This window comes from Mya arenaria, chromosome 15 (genome assembly GCF_026914265.1).
Source record: "Mya arenaria isolate MELC-2E11 chromosome 15, ASM2691426v1".
Lineage (NCBI taxonomy): Eukaryota > Metazoa > Mollusca > Bivalvia > Myida > Myidae > Mya > Mya arenaria.
The window spans coordinates 5109177-5126299 of record NC_069136.1 but is presented as its reverse complement, the minus strand read 5'-3'; the positions used below and the strand labels follow the sequence as shown (position 1 = coordinate 5126299).

The following is a 17123-nucleotide window of genomic DNA, read 5'->3' as shown; positions in this document are numbered from 1 at the left end:
GTTTCGTAAATGACATCAGTAATATAAGAAGGCTGACGTAAGATTAGATCGCAGTTTTTCATATTTATGGTCAAAAGTTGATAATTTATGGCTAAAAGTGTTACTAACGCTTTAAGATAATTGAAATTTTCAGCCGTTTTTTTCGAACAATTGAGGTCTGTTCTATTGTGAATTTTCTTATATGTCTGAATTGAAGTCATTGATGGCAAAATCAGCTGATTCTTAGACAAAAAAGGCAAAACTGTCAATCTGTGAGGGTGGAGCTAAAACCTAAGGTTATAAAAGGGAAATGGATGAACGTAAAATCACAAGCCAAATACCTGATGTAACATATCTGTTACATTGTGTTGTTTGGATTATAACGATTGTGAAGAAAGTTATTGTAACTTATACTAAGTCATTATCGTTTGCACGATGTTGCACGAGAGTGTGGTGTTGTGTTGTATCTCTGTGGCGGGGGAGGGGGGGGGGGGGGTGGAGTAACCGGCGAAACCCCACTTGTCCGGCTTGGTGACCACTATGCAAAGTCACATGTACTCAGGCCGGGACTCAAACCCGGATCGCCTTGGTAAGATATGAGTGCGCTAACCACTGAGCTAACCGGACAACCTCATATTATATTTTCAGTATGACATTAATACACAAATTTATTTTCGAGCAGATGTTTTCGTTTGTTATTTGTTCCGTATGTAACCAAATGTTTGAATGTTCAGCTTCAAGTTCAAGATAATAGGATTACTATTTTTCTAATAAACAGGAAGTAAAGTTAATTTGCAAAATCATATTTATTTTAACATATGCAGCAATTTTTAAATAACAAATCATTATTTCTGGCAACATTTACTAGTTCAAAAGTGATGAGTTTAGTTTTGATAAAGGGGAAGTGTCTACCCTTGATTTTAAAGTAGTTCTTAAAGTTGATATTTTCACTTTTTGCAGTGAATATCATATTGATATTTTCACAGGTTTTAGTCCACTGATAAAATTCCATAGTTCATCGAATGCATGAATGAAAAATTCTTACTGAACTGTTGCAACAGGGCCATGTACAATTCGTTACATAAATGATCTCGCAATGAAAACAAACACTGTGCTGTGGTACGTGTTATTTTCTGCATCAATGAGTTACATTTGTTTTAAAATAATGCTCTTATGAAGAATGCAATTTATGCACATAGTGACAAATGTTTAAACCACCCAAGAAGACACAATCTTATATTTGTATGTGTAATTACTTCAGAAATAGGACTTGATACCAGCCCCCTGTAACGTATCTGTTTCTGTAACGCATCTGTTTGACGTTTGTCAGTTTTGGTAAATTTTAGTCAATGTAACACTGCTCTTACTTTGTATTTGCCTTAGTTTATTCCATATATTTGGGTACAGTCAATAATTTTGCGGCTTATGTCTGTTTCAAAATAAGGCGAAATTCATGTTATGTTTGTTTTTAAGGGTTTAAGACCAAGGATTGCAAATGACTAAATGTCGTGTTCCAAAGATGTGTTATTGTTTAACGTGGGTATAAAAGCCCTTCAGATTATTATGCTTGATAGAGTTGTTTCAAGCCTCTCTTTTATCATTAACATTTTCATATATCAAATCCGGTCAGAAATTAGAAACTAATATGCACAACCTGTTGGTGGTGTGCATAAGCATGTATCGTCGGCAACCGTTGAATTTGATACTCGAACGATCGGACAGATATATTTGGTCAGTGGTAAAATGCAAAAGAATAGATCTTTTCCAGTTATAAGACGTTCAATCTTTCAACGGAAGACACCATTCAAAAGCAGAAGACAATCATTGTAGCTGTTATCTAGTTAGATGTCGACCGTTCGGGTTTGGTGACGTATCTGAAACTTCGCTTGAAACTCAATGTAAACATCAAAAAACGGTGTGCAGTGAACAGGATTTCAGGAAATAAAAAGGCATTTATTAAACATAATTCATTTATTTACAAAACAATACAAGGTTTTGCATTAAGCTGGCTTTAAGTCATAACTTATTTCTGCATGCGTTCTTTTTGCTTATTCCTTGTTCAGATATATAGAACGCGTTCTTTACTTATTTGTTTACAGGATACTTTTTCAAAACCTGGGGCCGAATTCATAAAGTTTCTTAGTGAACTTTTTGAGTTTTTTCGAATTTTTATCACGGAATATTTTTAATTTCCTCCATTCTTCATCAGCTTTATTCAGATGCCTTTATTATTTGGATACTGTTCTTTCTTACTTTCATGCTTTGGTGTAAGCATAAAAGTTTTCTACACATTCTGCTTAGAAAAGCATTTTTCACTAAGTTCGATTTTTCACTTACAGTCTTTATGAATGGGATCCCTGATATTAAACTTTATATGTATTATCTATTACAAAATGCAATAAAAACACCAAACACGGAATAATGTTACCCGTTGTTCACTCAATTATTGATAACTTTCCCATTTAGCAGTTTTAAGTACAAAGCTTCATTTGCAGTACGAGGTCGTAACCGTGTTTACAACCATGTATTGATTACATGAATTTGTCCAAACTTAAAACACTGGTAAAGATTGCATGATTTACGTCGCCAATTTTCTTTTCAACTGTTGCGATTTTCTCACAACGTATATATATGATGACTATGATATTCAACAGGAACTAAATGATCTACACAACCAAACGCATCAAACCCAGTTATTCATAGTTGTTACCTTGATACTAAATCAGTAGAAATTTAAGACAATGTTCCGTTGTTGACATGATTATTATACATTGAACCATTTCTCTCCGTTGATTCACCAATATGTGTCTCTCTCCTGGAATTACTTGTAACAGTTAGAACAGCACAAGTAACATTCTTTGGGAGGTTAGGTGTTCTAGGAGTTTTTTCTTTGCACTTTCTGTATTTGTCGATACATATTTCCATCACAAAAGCGACTGTTCCAATGAAAATTCCAATCACACAGACATAGAATGCGCTCTGAACGTCAGCGATAGCAATGGGATTTTCTTCTGTAGTAATTTGCTTGGCGCAAAAGTTTGCCTTTGGCCACCATCTTCTTTTCCAAATTTGCAATAGGCCACCCTCATGTATTTGCATCATTCTATAAGAAAAGCAAATAAAGTAATTATTAGACGGTATGTTAGCAAGTCATGCTGGTATATTAGTACAAACACGCGTGGTATTTGAACATGCGATACTAAAAAAAACATTTCGTAATTATTTAAGTATTTCACAATAAGGAATATATTTATCAGTATAGAAGATAGTTAGATCTTTAAGATCACCAAATTATAAGGATCTAAAAAAGATACACTATCAAAAACCAGAAACTTATATCGAACGCTAAACAGAAATGAAAATTTGGACTAAAAGATGGAAAAGTAATTCATACATCTCATATTATTAACAAACGTTTGTTTAAAGCTTTTGTTGGTCATCGCTGATGTGAATAACGTCTTTTACAAGTTTACCGATCGTACGAAGGCTCCAGCTATTGTATTTTTAAGAAGAGTCTTGGGACACAAAACATGATTGAGTAAACAATCCGGCCATAGGTATAGCATATCATTAAGTTATATGTTGAGATCCCTTTGAAGATTTTAAACTGTATTTCAATATTTCGCTTCATTTGAACATTATTTTAAAATCACTTTAAGACCTAAAAAAGCTAAACATGACCTTCATAGCATCTCGTCACCAACAGAATATATTCTGATTTTCTTTCAGACTGTTATCGCATAGCTTAACAAAACATGCGCATATATACTGTTTTTTTCTGAAACCGACACAGTACCAACTAGATGTGTTTAGTTCCTAAACTCGAAGGATATATACAAAAGCATTATAGTTCGCCCAGTGGTTGTCAAAATCGCATATTCACTTGTTGATTTTAGCCATTTGATGATTGTCGAAGTAGTTGCCAACAAAGTGTTCCATCGTTCGGTATGTGTAAGAAAAATAACCTTTTCAAGATTACTAAAAAAACAACACGACAACAAAAACGGTTAATCAAATAAAATAAAACTCACTGTTTTGAAATAATTTGAGAATTTGGGGAGTCGTTTACTAGTCCAATAGCCAATCTAAGGGGCATGAACTTTTGTTTAATATCCATTAATTCACATCGGTTTGCCACCGTGATTTCTGTAAACACTTGATCCCCTAAAACGAAATAGTAAGCGTGATATCAATCATTGAATTAATGGAGACATTTGCTCCAAGGGGATGCATAAGGGCCGAGGATGCATGCAACTGGTAATTAAAATAACTTTGAATACATTCATCATACACAGGCTTAACCAAAACAAGCACAATAATTAAAAAAACAAAAAACAAAGGGTGAAAATAAGAAGAGCTCATGCAGACAGGAAACGGAAATACAGTTACTGTAGAAGAGAAGGCAAACGTACGATAACGTGTATGTAGTTTGCAAGAACACTTTCTTAGAGTATAACCTACATTTACAGCCAACAAAATCGCCTATCGGTCACAGTATGTACATTACATACATTGAATTATAATTCGGCCCCCATCTGCTGAAAGCACGTTATAATCTAAGACGGTAAGAACAAATGAGGTAAAATCTTGACAGCTAAGAAAGGGTTGCTACGTTTGCTCCGCCTTCTTCATCAATAACATTCACATCCTATGGTCTGAGTATTACTTAAGTTACATGTATGCGAGTCATTCACTTACTCTCTTGAAATAATGGCATTATGTGGAGAACGGTCTTGCAATCCTATTGCATATTTTAGAAGCACAGATTCTTCTAATAAGGAAGACAATTGACACTCATTCGCTGTTGCCATCTCGACTGCAGTTTTGTCTCCTAAAATCACACACAATATCAAAATACCAAAACAAAATCACCTAAAGGTATGTGAATATACACTAGTGAGTATTATTTTAAGTTGTATTATATGTGCATGGATTCTTATGTAATTAATGCGTATTTACCTTCGATGAATAAAATCATGTTTGAAACGTGTTAATTGCATTGGTTTGGGGACCATAAAAGTATAGTAATTTATTTAGTTTTAAAACACGAATCAATAACATGTTATGTTACATATCATGTCTATGGCTAAACATTCAAGTGTCATGCTATAATAAATAAAGTTTGCGTGTACGAACTATTGCCTTCAGGCATTTTATCCTCGTTGGCTCTAAAGGTAATTTCTAAGTACTTTGGGGGAGCGGAATTAAAACAAATAATGTAAGATAATAGCATGATTGTGATATGGGTATCATCGGCGAAACTCTCCGATTTGTTTCTTTTAGTAATCACAGCGTAAATATCAGTCGTTAGTTGGGTGACTATTAATGGAACATTGGGAAAGTTTTGAACTCAAACACACTGATAATTTTACAAAAAAAAATCAATATAAAAAAACAGTGCTTACAGTTTGTGTCGACATACGAATTGACAAATAGCACATATATATGCATACATGTACAAGTATATAATTTGTTGGAAATTAAAATAACACCTTACATTACTCTCACCTTATATACAAAGCATTCATGAATATTCATGAACGTTAAGATGATATAAACGTATGTTTACAAATCATGTGCATTTGAAACTACCAATTAAGATGAATTATTTAATATTTTAAAAAGGCAAACTATAATACCATGTATTGTATACGTGTTTGGTGATCTACATCAACATTGATATGGTTGAGAAATATAACATTTTACATACATTTTAAAACCCAAACATGTGAAATAAAAACATATCAATCTTTCTGAAGCATAAAATCTATATTTAATTGTGTTTATAAATTATCTTCAATTAAAAATGTTTTGTCTTGGCAACCAATCTGATTGTTTCTATTACATACCTTACGTAATACACGGAATCAACGTTTATTTCAGATACGTTTAACCTTTAGATGTAACTGAAGGGGCAGAGTATAACGATGCATGTTCAAAAAATGCTTTGCATAGAAACAGTCGATTCAAACTCAATCTATTTATTTATTTCCTCAGATAAATCCCACGAAGCAGTTATAACTATGTACCTACCTATCCATGCATAATGTTCATCTACAAGCACACGTTGAACATGAAACTCTGCGCTTGGGTGCAGAATTGTTGGATCTGTCCTGTTGAACTCTCGCAACCCATCGCCAATAGACTTGTACGGTTCAGTATGGGATGACTTGAAAAGAAAACAAATATAAACATTGCGTTGAAAGCTTACAGTAACGCATTGAACGCACTTAAGACAGAGTAACATAAATAACATTAACTGGTCTTAAACAATGTATCCGTCTAGGGTTATACCGGTAACTACGAAATGAGTTATTGATATTTATAAATTAATTAAGTATTTCAAAGTTATTGAGTATGACAAAGCAGTAAACTGTTTCATATAAGTGAGCCATAGATCTTATATTCTCTGGAGATGAGAGTGGCGATATTCTATATTTGTACCATGATTACTGCTGTGGGAAATCCATAAAACCTATGATATACGTGCATATCGACCTTTTGGCGTTCAAAGTATGTTCTGCATGATGGGAACATTTCTTTACAGGTGATATGGAAAATGCAATTAGTTAATGACAGATCATAATGATGGAATCCCTTACAGTGAACAAATTTTCCCAATGAGTGCCACCAAGTGTTCCCCACTTGTAAGTCCCTTTTAACTTCACAAGTTCTTCAAGTGTGGTAAATGGTGGAGACTCCTTTGTGACAGTTAGAAAGGCGATCAGATTTCCTGAATAAATGCCAACAACAACGATGCAGAAAAGCCACCAGGAGCTAACGATTGTACGACCCGCGTGAGAGTCCGGTAAATGTACACCACCTGTAAATAGTTCACACACTTCGAATAACACATTTAATTATTACAATAAATAAAACAATGTATAGATTCTAGAAATTTACATTCATACTTCATATGAATAATTTCCCAATAAGTCCATCTACCTACTACACGGGTGATACATATTTAACTATAAATCGGTATTCACACGCAAAAAAATATTACAAGCATTCGTCTATTTAATTTTAATACATAAAGTACATACATTTTATTTTATGAACACAATAACAGTACATAGTTTAAAGAGGGTGTCAAATTTGATCTGGGATCCAATTATTCTATGCTTCTAACAAAAATGATGGGGTATACTTTTCAAACAAAATCAAATGCATGTATTTTAGGGGTTCGTTAAACATATGCATCGAAGGATGTCGTTGTTACCTTGGCACAGCAATGCTCCATACATATACCAAAAGGCATTGTGCCAAGTGTGAAGTCCACCATTTCGATCTCTTTCTTGCGCATGAGCCAGTTCGTAATAGTAAGGGTTGTATTTTTCCATCAAAAATGTTATTGTGGTCACACATGGCAAAGCAATTACTGAAAAAATAAAGCATTGACAAATGAAATTCAAACCCAGAATCAAGGCGATTATCCAATCAAATGTTGATGAAGCTATTTTGATGCTTGCTTGATCTGTTTATACGTTTTGAGTCTCTCGTTATGTGCCTTTTGAGCCCTAGCCTTGTACCTCTAAACAGGGTATATAAATGTTTCCTTACTTGGCTTACCCATGTAGTTTCTATATAAGTTGTAGTAAACCCATCAAATGAAAGCCAAATCAAATGAGTGTACAACTATGGTTGCTCATCAACTTGTATGAAAGATTGTATGAACATTACCAATTTCAAACTGCGTTTTAACTTACTTATGCAAAGCAGAACCTGCCATTTAAAAGGGTCTACCAGAGTTCTCCATTTTCTTGCATTAGGGTCCGGCTTTTTGAACAGAACTGTGGTGTACTCATAGAAGAACGGGTAGGAAAAGTCAATTGCTTTCTCTCGCTCTGCTTGCTGAGACAACGGACCGACTGTCAGGTCAACTTCCTGAATACATATAATACAGGTGTCAAAAGCCACTTCACATACAGTGTTAATTGTTTATTTGTGTGTAAAGGATATAGCTGGGATTTCACAATTTTTCAAACTTAAAGTTGGGATTTCCCCATTTCCAATTTGAAATTTATAACGTTGCTTGTGTATGTGCTCCTTGTTAAGATGTATACCATTATCAAATAAATTAGCTTATATGTAAAATAAATGTTCCAATGTTAGCGAATGTGAACAATTTGAATCGCAAAAAATGAGGGTGTTTTTAGTACAATTTTCTTTCATCATTTTATATTCAATTAATGCAGTAATCATATATGGAAATGATCGATCATTGAAAATGTCCGACCTCCCTTTGCAGCATGCCGACCAAGCCGTTAAAGAGACCTTTCTCCTTGTCCAGCCAGCCGCCCCACGCCTGGTCTGCTGGTTCTGTTATGGTGTATCTGATGGGACACAGAAATATCTTAATTAAAAACAAGTACTTGTTTTTTGTAATAAATAATTTCCATAAGTGCATTGTTTAGTAGGTAGTTTAAGGTTTATCACTCAAAATTTATGTTTGTTATACACGTGTATGTAATAATTTTGAAATAAGAGTGTCACTTAAAGAGAGGATATTCAATATGTGATGATAAATATATATTTTTCGTATTGTTTCGTAAATAATTTATTCGGATAACTTATTGACATTTTCTGAAACCAAACAATTCCGTATTCTTGACAGATTGGTTCTATACGACAATAGTTTCATACATGGAGTGCAATCAATGGGCAATTGATTTTGGTATTTTAATGCGCATATTGTGGGAATTTTCCTGTCGTTCCATGTTTCTTGTTTGAGATTTTTTTTGTGTTCTATGTCTTTGGCGTTTACCCTGTGCCATTAAACGGGGTTTATGTTTAAAACTTTGGCTATTGAGCTTGTTTCTGTAGTTTTTCACATAAGTATTTTGATCAAATATAATTTAAGGAGCTTAATATACTTGAAAAATGATCATTGAAAATGGAATTGCATTTACCTTACTTAGCTAAATGGTTAAAACAATGTGTCACGGTCGGGAAAGTTTTGTCTTGAATTGGTGTTATTAGTATTTATGTTATTTAAATTTAAAAAAAAAATGATTTCTACCTTGCGAACGTTAATTGTGTCAAAATTCAACATAACCTGCATAATTGATAGTTCACGAAACTGGTAAAACTTTTGGATATCCTTCGTGTTTTGAGTGACCGTTCTTTATTACTGTAATTATTATATTTATATAAGGGAATATATTTATAATCCTTAAAAGGAGAATTATTACTTTTATTATTGCGAATTTGTGAGTAAAAAAAGAAGAAGGATAGAAAGTTACTGTAGCCAATACATCACCACCTACGTAAAATTCAGCGTGTGTGCCAGCTGGTCTAGAAGGTCAATACAAAACCCTTCGTAGTATGTCGTACCGTTCAATTCTTTTCTCCAAACGAATGGTGGATACTGAAAAATAATTTTTATATTGTACGGGAATAAACACAGAATATATAATTGATACATCTTAAATACAAAGCATGTATTTTCAATTTATTATATGTATCCATGCAAAATTGATCATATCATATAATTTTAATATACACAAATAACCTTGTTTTGTGCATATATAAAATGCACATTATTATTTACAAATGTTATAAACTCAATTCAAAATAATAAAAAAAACGATAATTTAGGCACAAAATATATTCCAAATGTTGATGAAAATGAAAAATGTTTACACTTGACAGCTAGTATATCTTAAATGAGTCATTACAGAGAATTGCTTGTCTTAGCGTTTTACAATGTAAATTTGTATTTGTCCACATTTGTATCTGTGATGTTATCACTGTTTTGATGCTTGGGAAACAGACAACTAATAAAATGGTGACATGAATAAGCAATTTACTTGAGGTGAATCAAATTGATGTCAACAGTAAAACACAAATGTTTACATAGCATTAAAAATCCCGCATACACTCGCGTTATATATCACTAGGGCTATTATATTTAAGGATATTACCAAAATACTTTTTTGGTTCTAACATGTTTCTTATCTAGAAGGACCCATTAGGTATTTGTTTACAAAGTAATTTCCATTTTGAAAAACATATTGCTTTTTCATGAGGCTTAATTATCCTTTTTATGAGACTGTTTCTCAATAGATAGCAATCAAACGTATGCTATCCAAGCTATTGTGTTGCATAATTATACGGTATATCGATTTTGACCCGGCTTTGATGTTGAACATATTAGATAATTAAGGCAAATTACCGGAAGAGTTGCAACAAGAAATTGTCTCTTGTTGTATCCATATTTAGTGTTGGGAAATATATCCGCCTTGATAACAGTGTTTCCAGATAGATCCATGAAGCCGGCGGAGCTAAACTGTCGCCCCTTGTCTGTCCATATGAGTGTGTCAATGTAGAAACCCTGGCATTTAGATACTGGGCTCCAAGTGGATGCTTCCTGGGGAGAGGATATATGCAATGGTTATGGCCAAGAATTATTCGTGTATAAAATAAGTGACGATAGCTTCTAGAACGGGATTGTAAAGATGACAAAGTAACCAACAAAACGCTAATGAGTTAAATATATAAATAACAGTAAACAAAATATAACCTCAATTGGTAGCCAGAGTTACAAACTGCGTTTTTTTGTTTCAAAAAGCATTACATAGAAATCTCATTATGTCAAAATAATAACTTTAACTGGTCAAAAAATGTTTCCATATGATATGCTTCTGGTATAAACAATACATTTTCTCAAATGGTTTGCAGTTTGTTACTCTTATGCAACTGTTTTTCGGCGAAAGCTGTTTTACCTCAGTAAGTTCGAACGCGAATATGTACATACGTATAAATACGGTATTATGAAAATTGTGTCTGCTGTATGTCTTTCTTGTGAGTTTTTTTCTGTTTTAAATTTAATTCATTTGACTTCAAAATAGGTAACAGTTATTTTTGGGTGATAACATTTATATTTTGATTACAGAGATATTCCCGTAGACCATTTTAGTAATAAAAACTATCAGTTATCGGATACCTGTTTCAGCATTGCAATCAAATTTTCCTTGTGCGTTGTTCCAATGTTTGTCCCGGAAATCTCGCTTCGATATTCATCAAGAATAATATTGACCATAATGTCTCGGAAATCCTGTCATCAGAAATAAATATTTGCATTTTGTGTTACAGAGAGAAATTAATTGTCAACTAGACACTTTACAAGCACGTTTTTAAAAATATTGTCAAAAATACAATTTAGATAATAAAAAACACCATGATAATGCTATATATAAATGCAAAAGGTTTATGGTTCAAAATCAATTTTAGTTGATCACAGCCAAGTATAAATAGTCAGGATATTTGTCCGACCCACAGATTTGGTTTTAAAACGGTTAAAACCCGACTACGATCCGTTGTAGTTGGCCTCTTACATAACAAACCTTTCCTTCAACTTTCTTTAATACCAACCGTCATGTCTCCGATGATTTCCGGAACAGCCAGAATAGCGACATTATCTAGGTCGTTTGCGCATGCCTGAAGAGCACGTGATACACCGACTGAGTGTCCATATACCGCCACAAGCCAGCGAGAAAATTGTCTCATTAGTGTTTTCCTCCTTGAAATGACGGAATCGAACTGATTAGCCTGAAAGTATCAGTGTCATTTTTAGAATTAAATTATATGGAATATATTCACTATCAGTTGTTGAATAGTATAGTTGTACATGTCACATACATATCTGTCTCGTATATAAGGAAGATTGTCTGGTTTGTTTTGATTTTTGTTCAACTCATGAATACTTTTTAAATTCTTCAACTTTGTTAGTACATACAAAATATTTGCAAAGGACGAGTTGTAGTTGTTATTTTTTATCTTATTCATAATATATAACCAATAGAGATGAATACCGTTCGCAGCAGTTTCCTAGCACATATAAACGGACAGAGCACCACAATGTTTAACGTGTGGGTTTTTGGCACGGTTTGCTGATAAGCCATGTGTAGGAGCTCGTACAAGTCAGTCACGTGATCAACATTGAAAACAGCAAACATGACGCCATTGTCAGATAAATGTTCCATCGTGTGAGAGGCCTCAAGTTCTGTGTAAAAATACAATGTAATGTTACCAATTATTTATCTTCGGCTGGTCATTTTGTATTATTGAATATATGACTAACTGCTCCATTCAGATAAATATGGTCACCACATTGTAATTACCTCCCTTGTTGAAGACTGTCGTCTAAAGCATCATGGAAACATTGTCTTGTGGCAATATTTAGAACGCTAATTAACTATTTTTCGCTTCAAATGTCACCAAAAATAGTTTTGACGCACCTTTCAAGAAATAATGCTTTACCCTCCTTAGAACTATTTAAAGACCGATTTGACTATTAACATAGTCTGAATCACAGCGCGCATATCTTTGACGACCACGAATTATCGCATATCCATACGCAATTATTTTTACTAAGCACAAAAGAGTTCCAGCAAAAAATCATTTTTACTTAATTTTGTTTAACTGAGTTGGGAGAAAAAGCATTTACCATAGCCGCTCGTGTAAGCCTCGGTAAACCTCGTTTCCGCAAAACACCCTACGCTCGGGTCGGAATGAACCTATCTTACACTCTCGGCCATGGAAGATACTTATAATCTGGGCTGAGCAATCGGAACTCCTCGGCAATTTTTCATCGAAAACAACCTCGTATCTATGCCGGTACATAGGTAGAAGTTCGTAAAATCTTAAATAATAGTGTTAATTATTTGTAGTGTATTAACGTGTTTTTTGTATAACTAAGTTTAAATTGATAGCCAATGAAGTGTATAATTGCATAAACAATTAAGAGTAAAGGCATAACGTTTAACTGTTAAATTGAAATTACTACGCGATCTTCTTCCAGCCTAGTTAAATCTGTAAAGATTTCTGACATTGTACATCGGCCATATACATCCGAGGTTGTTTTCGATGGAAAATAGCCGAGGAGTTCCGAATGGTACATCCGAGGTTGTTTTAATGGAAAATGACCGAGGAGCTGTGAACGATGCACTTACCATTGCTGCCAATGAAGATTTAGAGCGAGCCTGTGATATTTATATCCGTGATTAGAGTATTTCAAGTTAAATAAAAGCTTTAAAGGAAAACATACCTGTTTGGTTGTTATGAAGCAATAGCACAGTTTTCCACTGCAAATGCTTGACAAAGGATGACAAAGCTTTAGGAGCTGCCATGGTTACAGACTTTTTCAACGGGTCACCAGGACCAGCCCTTTAATTAAGAATAAAATATAGCTATAACGGGTTGGGCCAAACGTTTGTGGACACAGCTCGTTGCGTAAGTATTAAATAGATGATACCCTTTATAATTATTATGTTTTAAAAAAAAATCTAGAGTTTGAAATGTCATTTAAAGAAAGTGTTCATGGACTTTTGGAATTAATTTAAGTTCGTTTGCTTGCCATATTGTAAGAGACGATTATATGGATCTTTTTTCACGTTGATATTGAATTATATAAAGTATCGAATGATCTGCATTGATCCCACTATGCTATCATCAATAGCTTTATGCACAAATGTTAGCCCGGTGTAACCGTAAATATGTGCCGTCATATAAAAATCCGTCTATTAACATCGAGTTTTAAGCGGAATAACTGGAATTGTGTGTTATACTGCATCGTTAAATAACCCCGGTACATTTTAATGGTCTTCATTGAGTATTTAAATAAGGTGAACGGAATGGTTGTCGACAATTCCTGAGTGCACATAGCCACATCAGCCAATGATATATTTATGAAGTAGCAGGAAATGTTTACCCATTATAAACGCTGTAATTCAAGTCCATTTTGCAATACGGATCACCAAACATTAGGTCTGGAATGTATTCGTCTCCACAGAGATTCGTAGGCTCGTTTGCTGTTGATGTATTCTGAAAATCAGCTTGTAGAAAATAATTAAATACAAACAAACATTCAGCAAACAGGTTCAGAATGTGTTCTCGTTCCACCAGGTGCAGTTTGCATTAATATAATAATGTAAATACAATGACAATACTAGAAGGACTTGTTTCCTCAATCGATGTTCGAGAACCATCCTTGTTGCCAGGCCCCAATATCACAAAATTACTTATTATATAATAAGTAAAATCTCAATCTCAGACTCCATTATTTTAACACATGTCATTATTTTCGTATATGTTTTACACCTTTTAAAAACGCTTTTTTCCGTAGAACGTATGTTTATATAAAAATGGTCAATATAAAGATAAATATTATACAGCATAAAATAAATGTCTTTTTAACATTCATTCAATTATACGTATTAAGCTCGATAATACGTTTTCATTGTGTTATTGATGAAATGTTTTCATCAACGAATTCTATGAGGAAATATGTTTTAAACTAGTAAAAACCTCAGCAGGGTTGACTTTTACTATGCTTTTAAGTGGTAAAATGAGCTGTGACTGATTGAGATTTGACTCAGTAATTGTGTGACATTGGGTCCTCAGGTACTCGTACATGATACCATTCAAACACTTCATGAGGGAGATGGAAAAAGATCACAATAGTTCAATACAGCGAACTTCATTCGACAATCACTAAATTGAATAGTCAATACCAAAGTGCAATGTCTCTGTAATTGCGTTTATTTATGGCGTGTGCTGGTAATTAAATCTGCATTAGTGATATCAAAAATTTAATGATTGTTTGTGTCAGTGTAATATTGCAACATATTTCACCGAGGTAGCACCAAGAGTGTTTTTTTTTCACGAAAAGCTCCATTTATATTCCGATATGTTAAATGTTGTGCAGCACAATAGCAGGCCGCATGTTATCCAGTAACCTGAACCTGAGTTTCCACTAAAAGGCCGCATATGTTACCTACCGGAACCGGAGTTTCAAGTCGCTCTCCCCACTTGATGAGTTCTTTGTTTTTTGTTTCGTACAGCCCCTTTATCTCCAGTGTTGTCGGAGCGTAGTCAAATAGCAGAATAACATCCACAGTTTCATCGCTGTCCATTATCTCTACTACATTTGAAAAAGAAATAATATCAAACCTCGGACCATATAAAGGAGGAAATTGATAAAACATCCATTTATGTTTTTTTTTCAAAACCAGAACAATAACAGGGGCACGTCCACTCATGTTGCCTTAAATCGAAACATTTCATTTCTAGCATCGACAACGCTAAACATACAGGTAAAACATTCCATATTCAAATCATAAGTATACGCAGTAAATAATCCTTATTTGTAACAATGTATAGAGTCGTTCAAGGCAGAAAAAATATGACACGTTGTTCTGCTTGTTGATAGATCATAACACTCACCAGATTTGTGGATTTGAAAGACTTCTGTGGTGTCAATATAGTGCCAGTTGATGGTTACATTGTAGGTAAAGTTGCAAATTATATCCGTCTTAACAATGCCGCTTCCGTTTGAAATTACTCCTGAAATGTAAAATGTCTTTGTTGAAATACGAACCAGGGCCACTTACGAAGGTGGAGTAGTGTGGTTTCTTTATAATTACCCATTCGGAACGCCTCGGCAATTTTCCACCGAAATCAATCTCAGATGTATGCCGGTACATCAGTAGAAGTTCGTAAAATTTAAAGTAATATTATTTACCAATTGCAGTGTTTTAACGTGCATTTTGTATCACTAAGTTTTAATTTATTTGCCAGTGAAGTGTTTTCTTGCATAAATAATTCCTATTCCCAACAGTAATGTCATTAGGTGTAACCGCTACATTGAAATAACTACGCGATGTACTTGAGAGTGCAGCTTTAAAAGATTTAAAATTTGTTCTTACATGGCAACTATAGGGACTTTCCCAAATGCCTAAAATTAGCCAAGCTCTTGTCTTAATGAATACAACCTTACCAACAATGAACTAAAGACATGGATAAAACAGAAACTTTATTTAGGATTTACTCTTACTTCCTAAGGAGATGTATAATTAATTGAATTGTTTTAACTTACCGAAAACGATGAATAGATGTAGAAAACATTGGTTCTTATAAAGGATACCGTATTTAATTTGAAAGAAAGGTTCGGAAATACACTATATATTTCTACCTTATGAGACGAAAGTAAATATTTTAGGACCTATTCTAGTCATTTAATAATTGTGCGTTTCCAGCTATTAAATCCACGGTTACGCTCTTGCTATCAGTAAAAAATATTTTCTATAAATACATAATTTAGTAAGAAATTAGTTAAAAGTTTATCACCCTAAATTTATGTTTGTTATACACGTGTATGTATTGATTTTAAATTCCAGTATCGTTTTAAGGCTTCGCAATAATACATCGTCTAGATACCTAGATAAACATCAATATATTCTTGTCACGTGTCTAAATATAAAACTAGTTCTGAAGTAATCTATATAAATTTAATTCATGTTCTTAAGTTATTTACTAAGGAAAAATAACATAATTACTATAATTTCGTTTACAAATTAAACGTTGAAAAAACACACAACATTGTTACATTTAGTTTTATTATTAGTAAATAAATAATGTGTTACAAATGTCTATATAGATGTCATTTACATGTATTTACAATTATTTCTCATTTGTTCGTTCTTAACAGATGAAGTCAGACATTAAGCGTCACAAGACCACAAACACATAACATTGTATTAAAATATTGCTATCAGTATTTGTTTGGGTTACAGCTATAGCACGATCAGTAAACACTTTGAAATCACAAGGCGTTACAAATCGGTTCAAAGTAACTTACCAATGTTCAGAGTTGTTTTTGGCTCACACACAGACGTACCATTGACCAGAACCAGCAATGATAAATAGTTTAACGTTTTCCAAGTAATCGTCATGATTATAATCCGATATAAAGAACCATGTATATACCATCAGTCCACTTTTCAAGTCTGCACAAAAGCGTTTATTTTTTTCAAGGGTGCACAAACGCGTTTATTTGTTTGTGTGACGTCGAACAGCAATGCATGAAGACTTAAATTATTCATTACTCGCGTCGTGTCGCTGATAATTAATACAAAACTCTCATGTCGCATGGGAAATTTTGTTTTAATTAATAATTTAATGATTCACATGGTTAGCGTTGTCGAGATATCTTACATTTGTTTTTAAATATTAATTAAAATAATTATTGAATGTACGATAGCACCATCAGAGCTCTTTCTAAAATCCAATTGTGCTTCTCTCACTCTGCTGCACATTTACTTTTCCAGGGGACATGTTCGATCTTATCATTATGGCTTTTA

The 17123-nt window shown here is 33.6% G+C and overlaps 1 protein-coding gene across 3 annotated transcripts; it reads right to left on the bottom strand.

Annotated features, from left to right (window-relative positions):
* Positions 1–1956: 1956 nt before the first annotated feature.
* On the bottom strand, positions 1957–17028 carry LOC128220375 (glutamate receptor ionotropic, kainate glr-3-like). 3 transcript variants are annotated; one of them, XM_052928745.1, is made up of 18 exons: positions 16622–17028; positions 15208–15327; positions 14763–14905; positions 13694–13806; positions 13031–13149; positions 11796–11986; positions 11356–11532; positions 10928–11038; positions 10157–10351; positions 9249–9349; positions 8219–8315; positions 7689–7866; positions 7202–7360; positions 6582–6802; positions 6013–6148; positions 4678–4810; positions 4011–4143; positions 2960–3082 (listed from the first exon to the last, which is right to left on the bottom strand). In XM_052928745.1, the coding sequence occupies exons 1-17, from the start codon at positions 16713–16715 to the stop codon at positions 4101–4103; spliced, it is 2331 nt and encodes a 776-aa protein (XP_052784705.1). In that variant the 5' UTR covers positions 16716–17028; the 3' UTR covers positions 2960–3082; positions 4011–4100. The 3 variants fall into 3 exon arrangements, with proteins under 3 accessions (XP_052784703.1, XP_052784704.1, XP_052784705.1); XM_052928743.1 differs by lacking the exon at positions 4011–4143 and having other exon boundaries at positions 1957–3082; XM_052928744.1 differs by lacking the exon at positions 4678–4810 and having other exon boundaries at positions 1957–3082.
* Between the last annotated feature and the right edge of the window lie 95 nt (positions 17029–17123).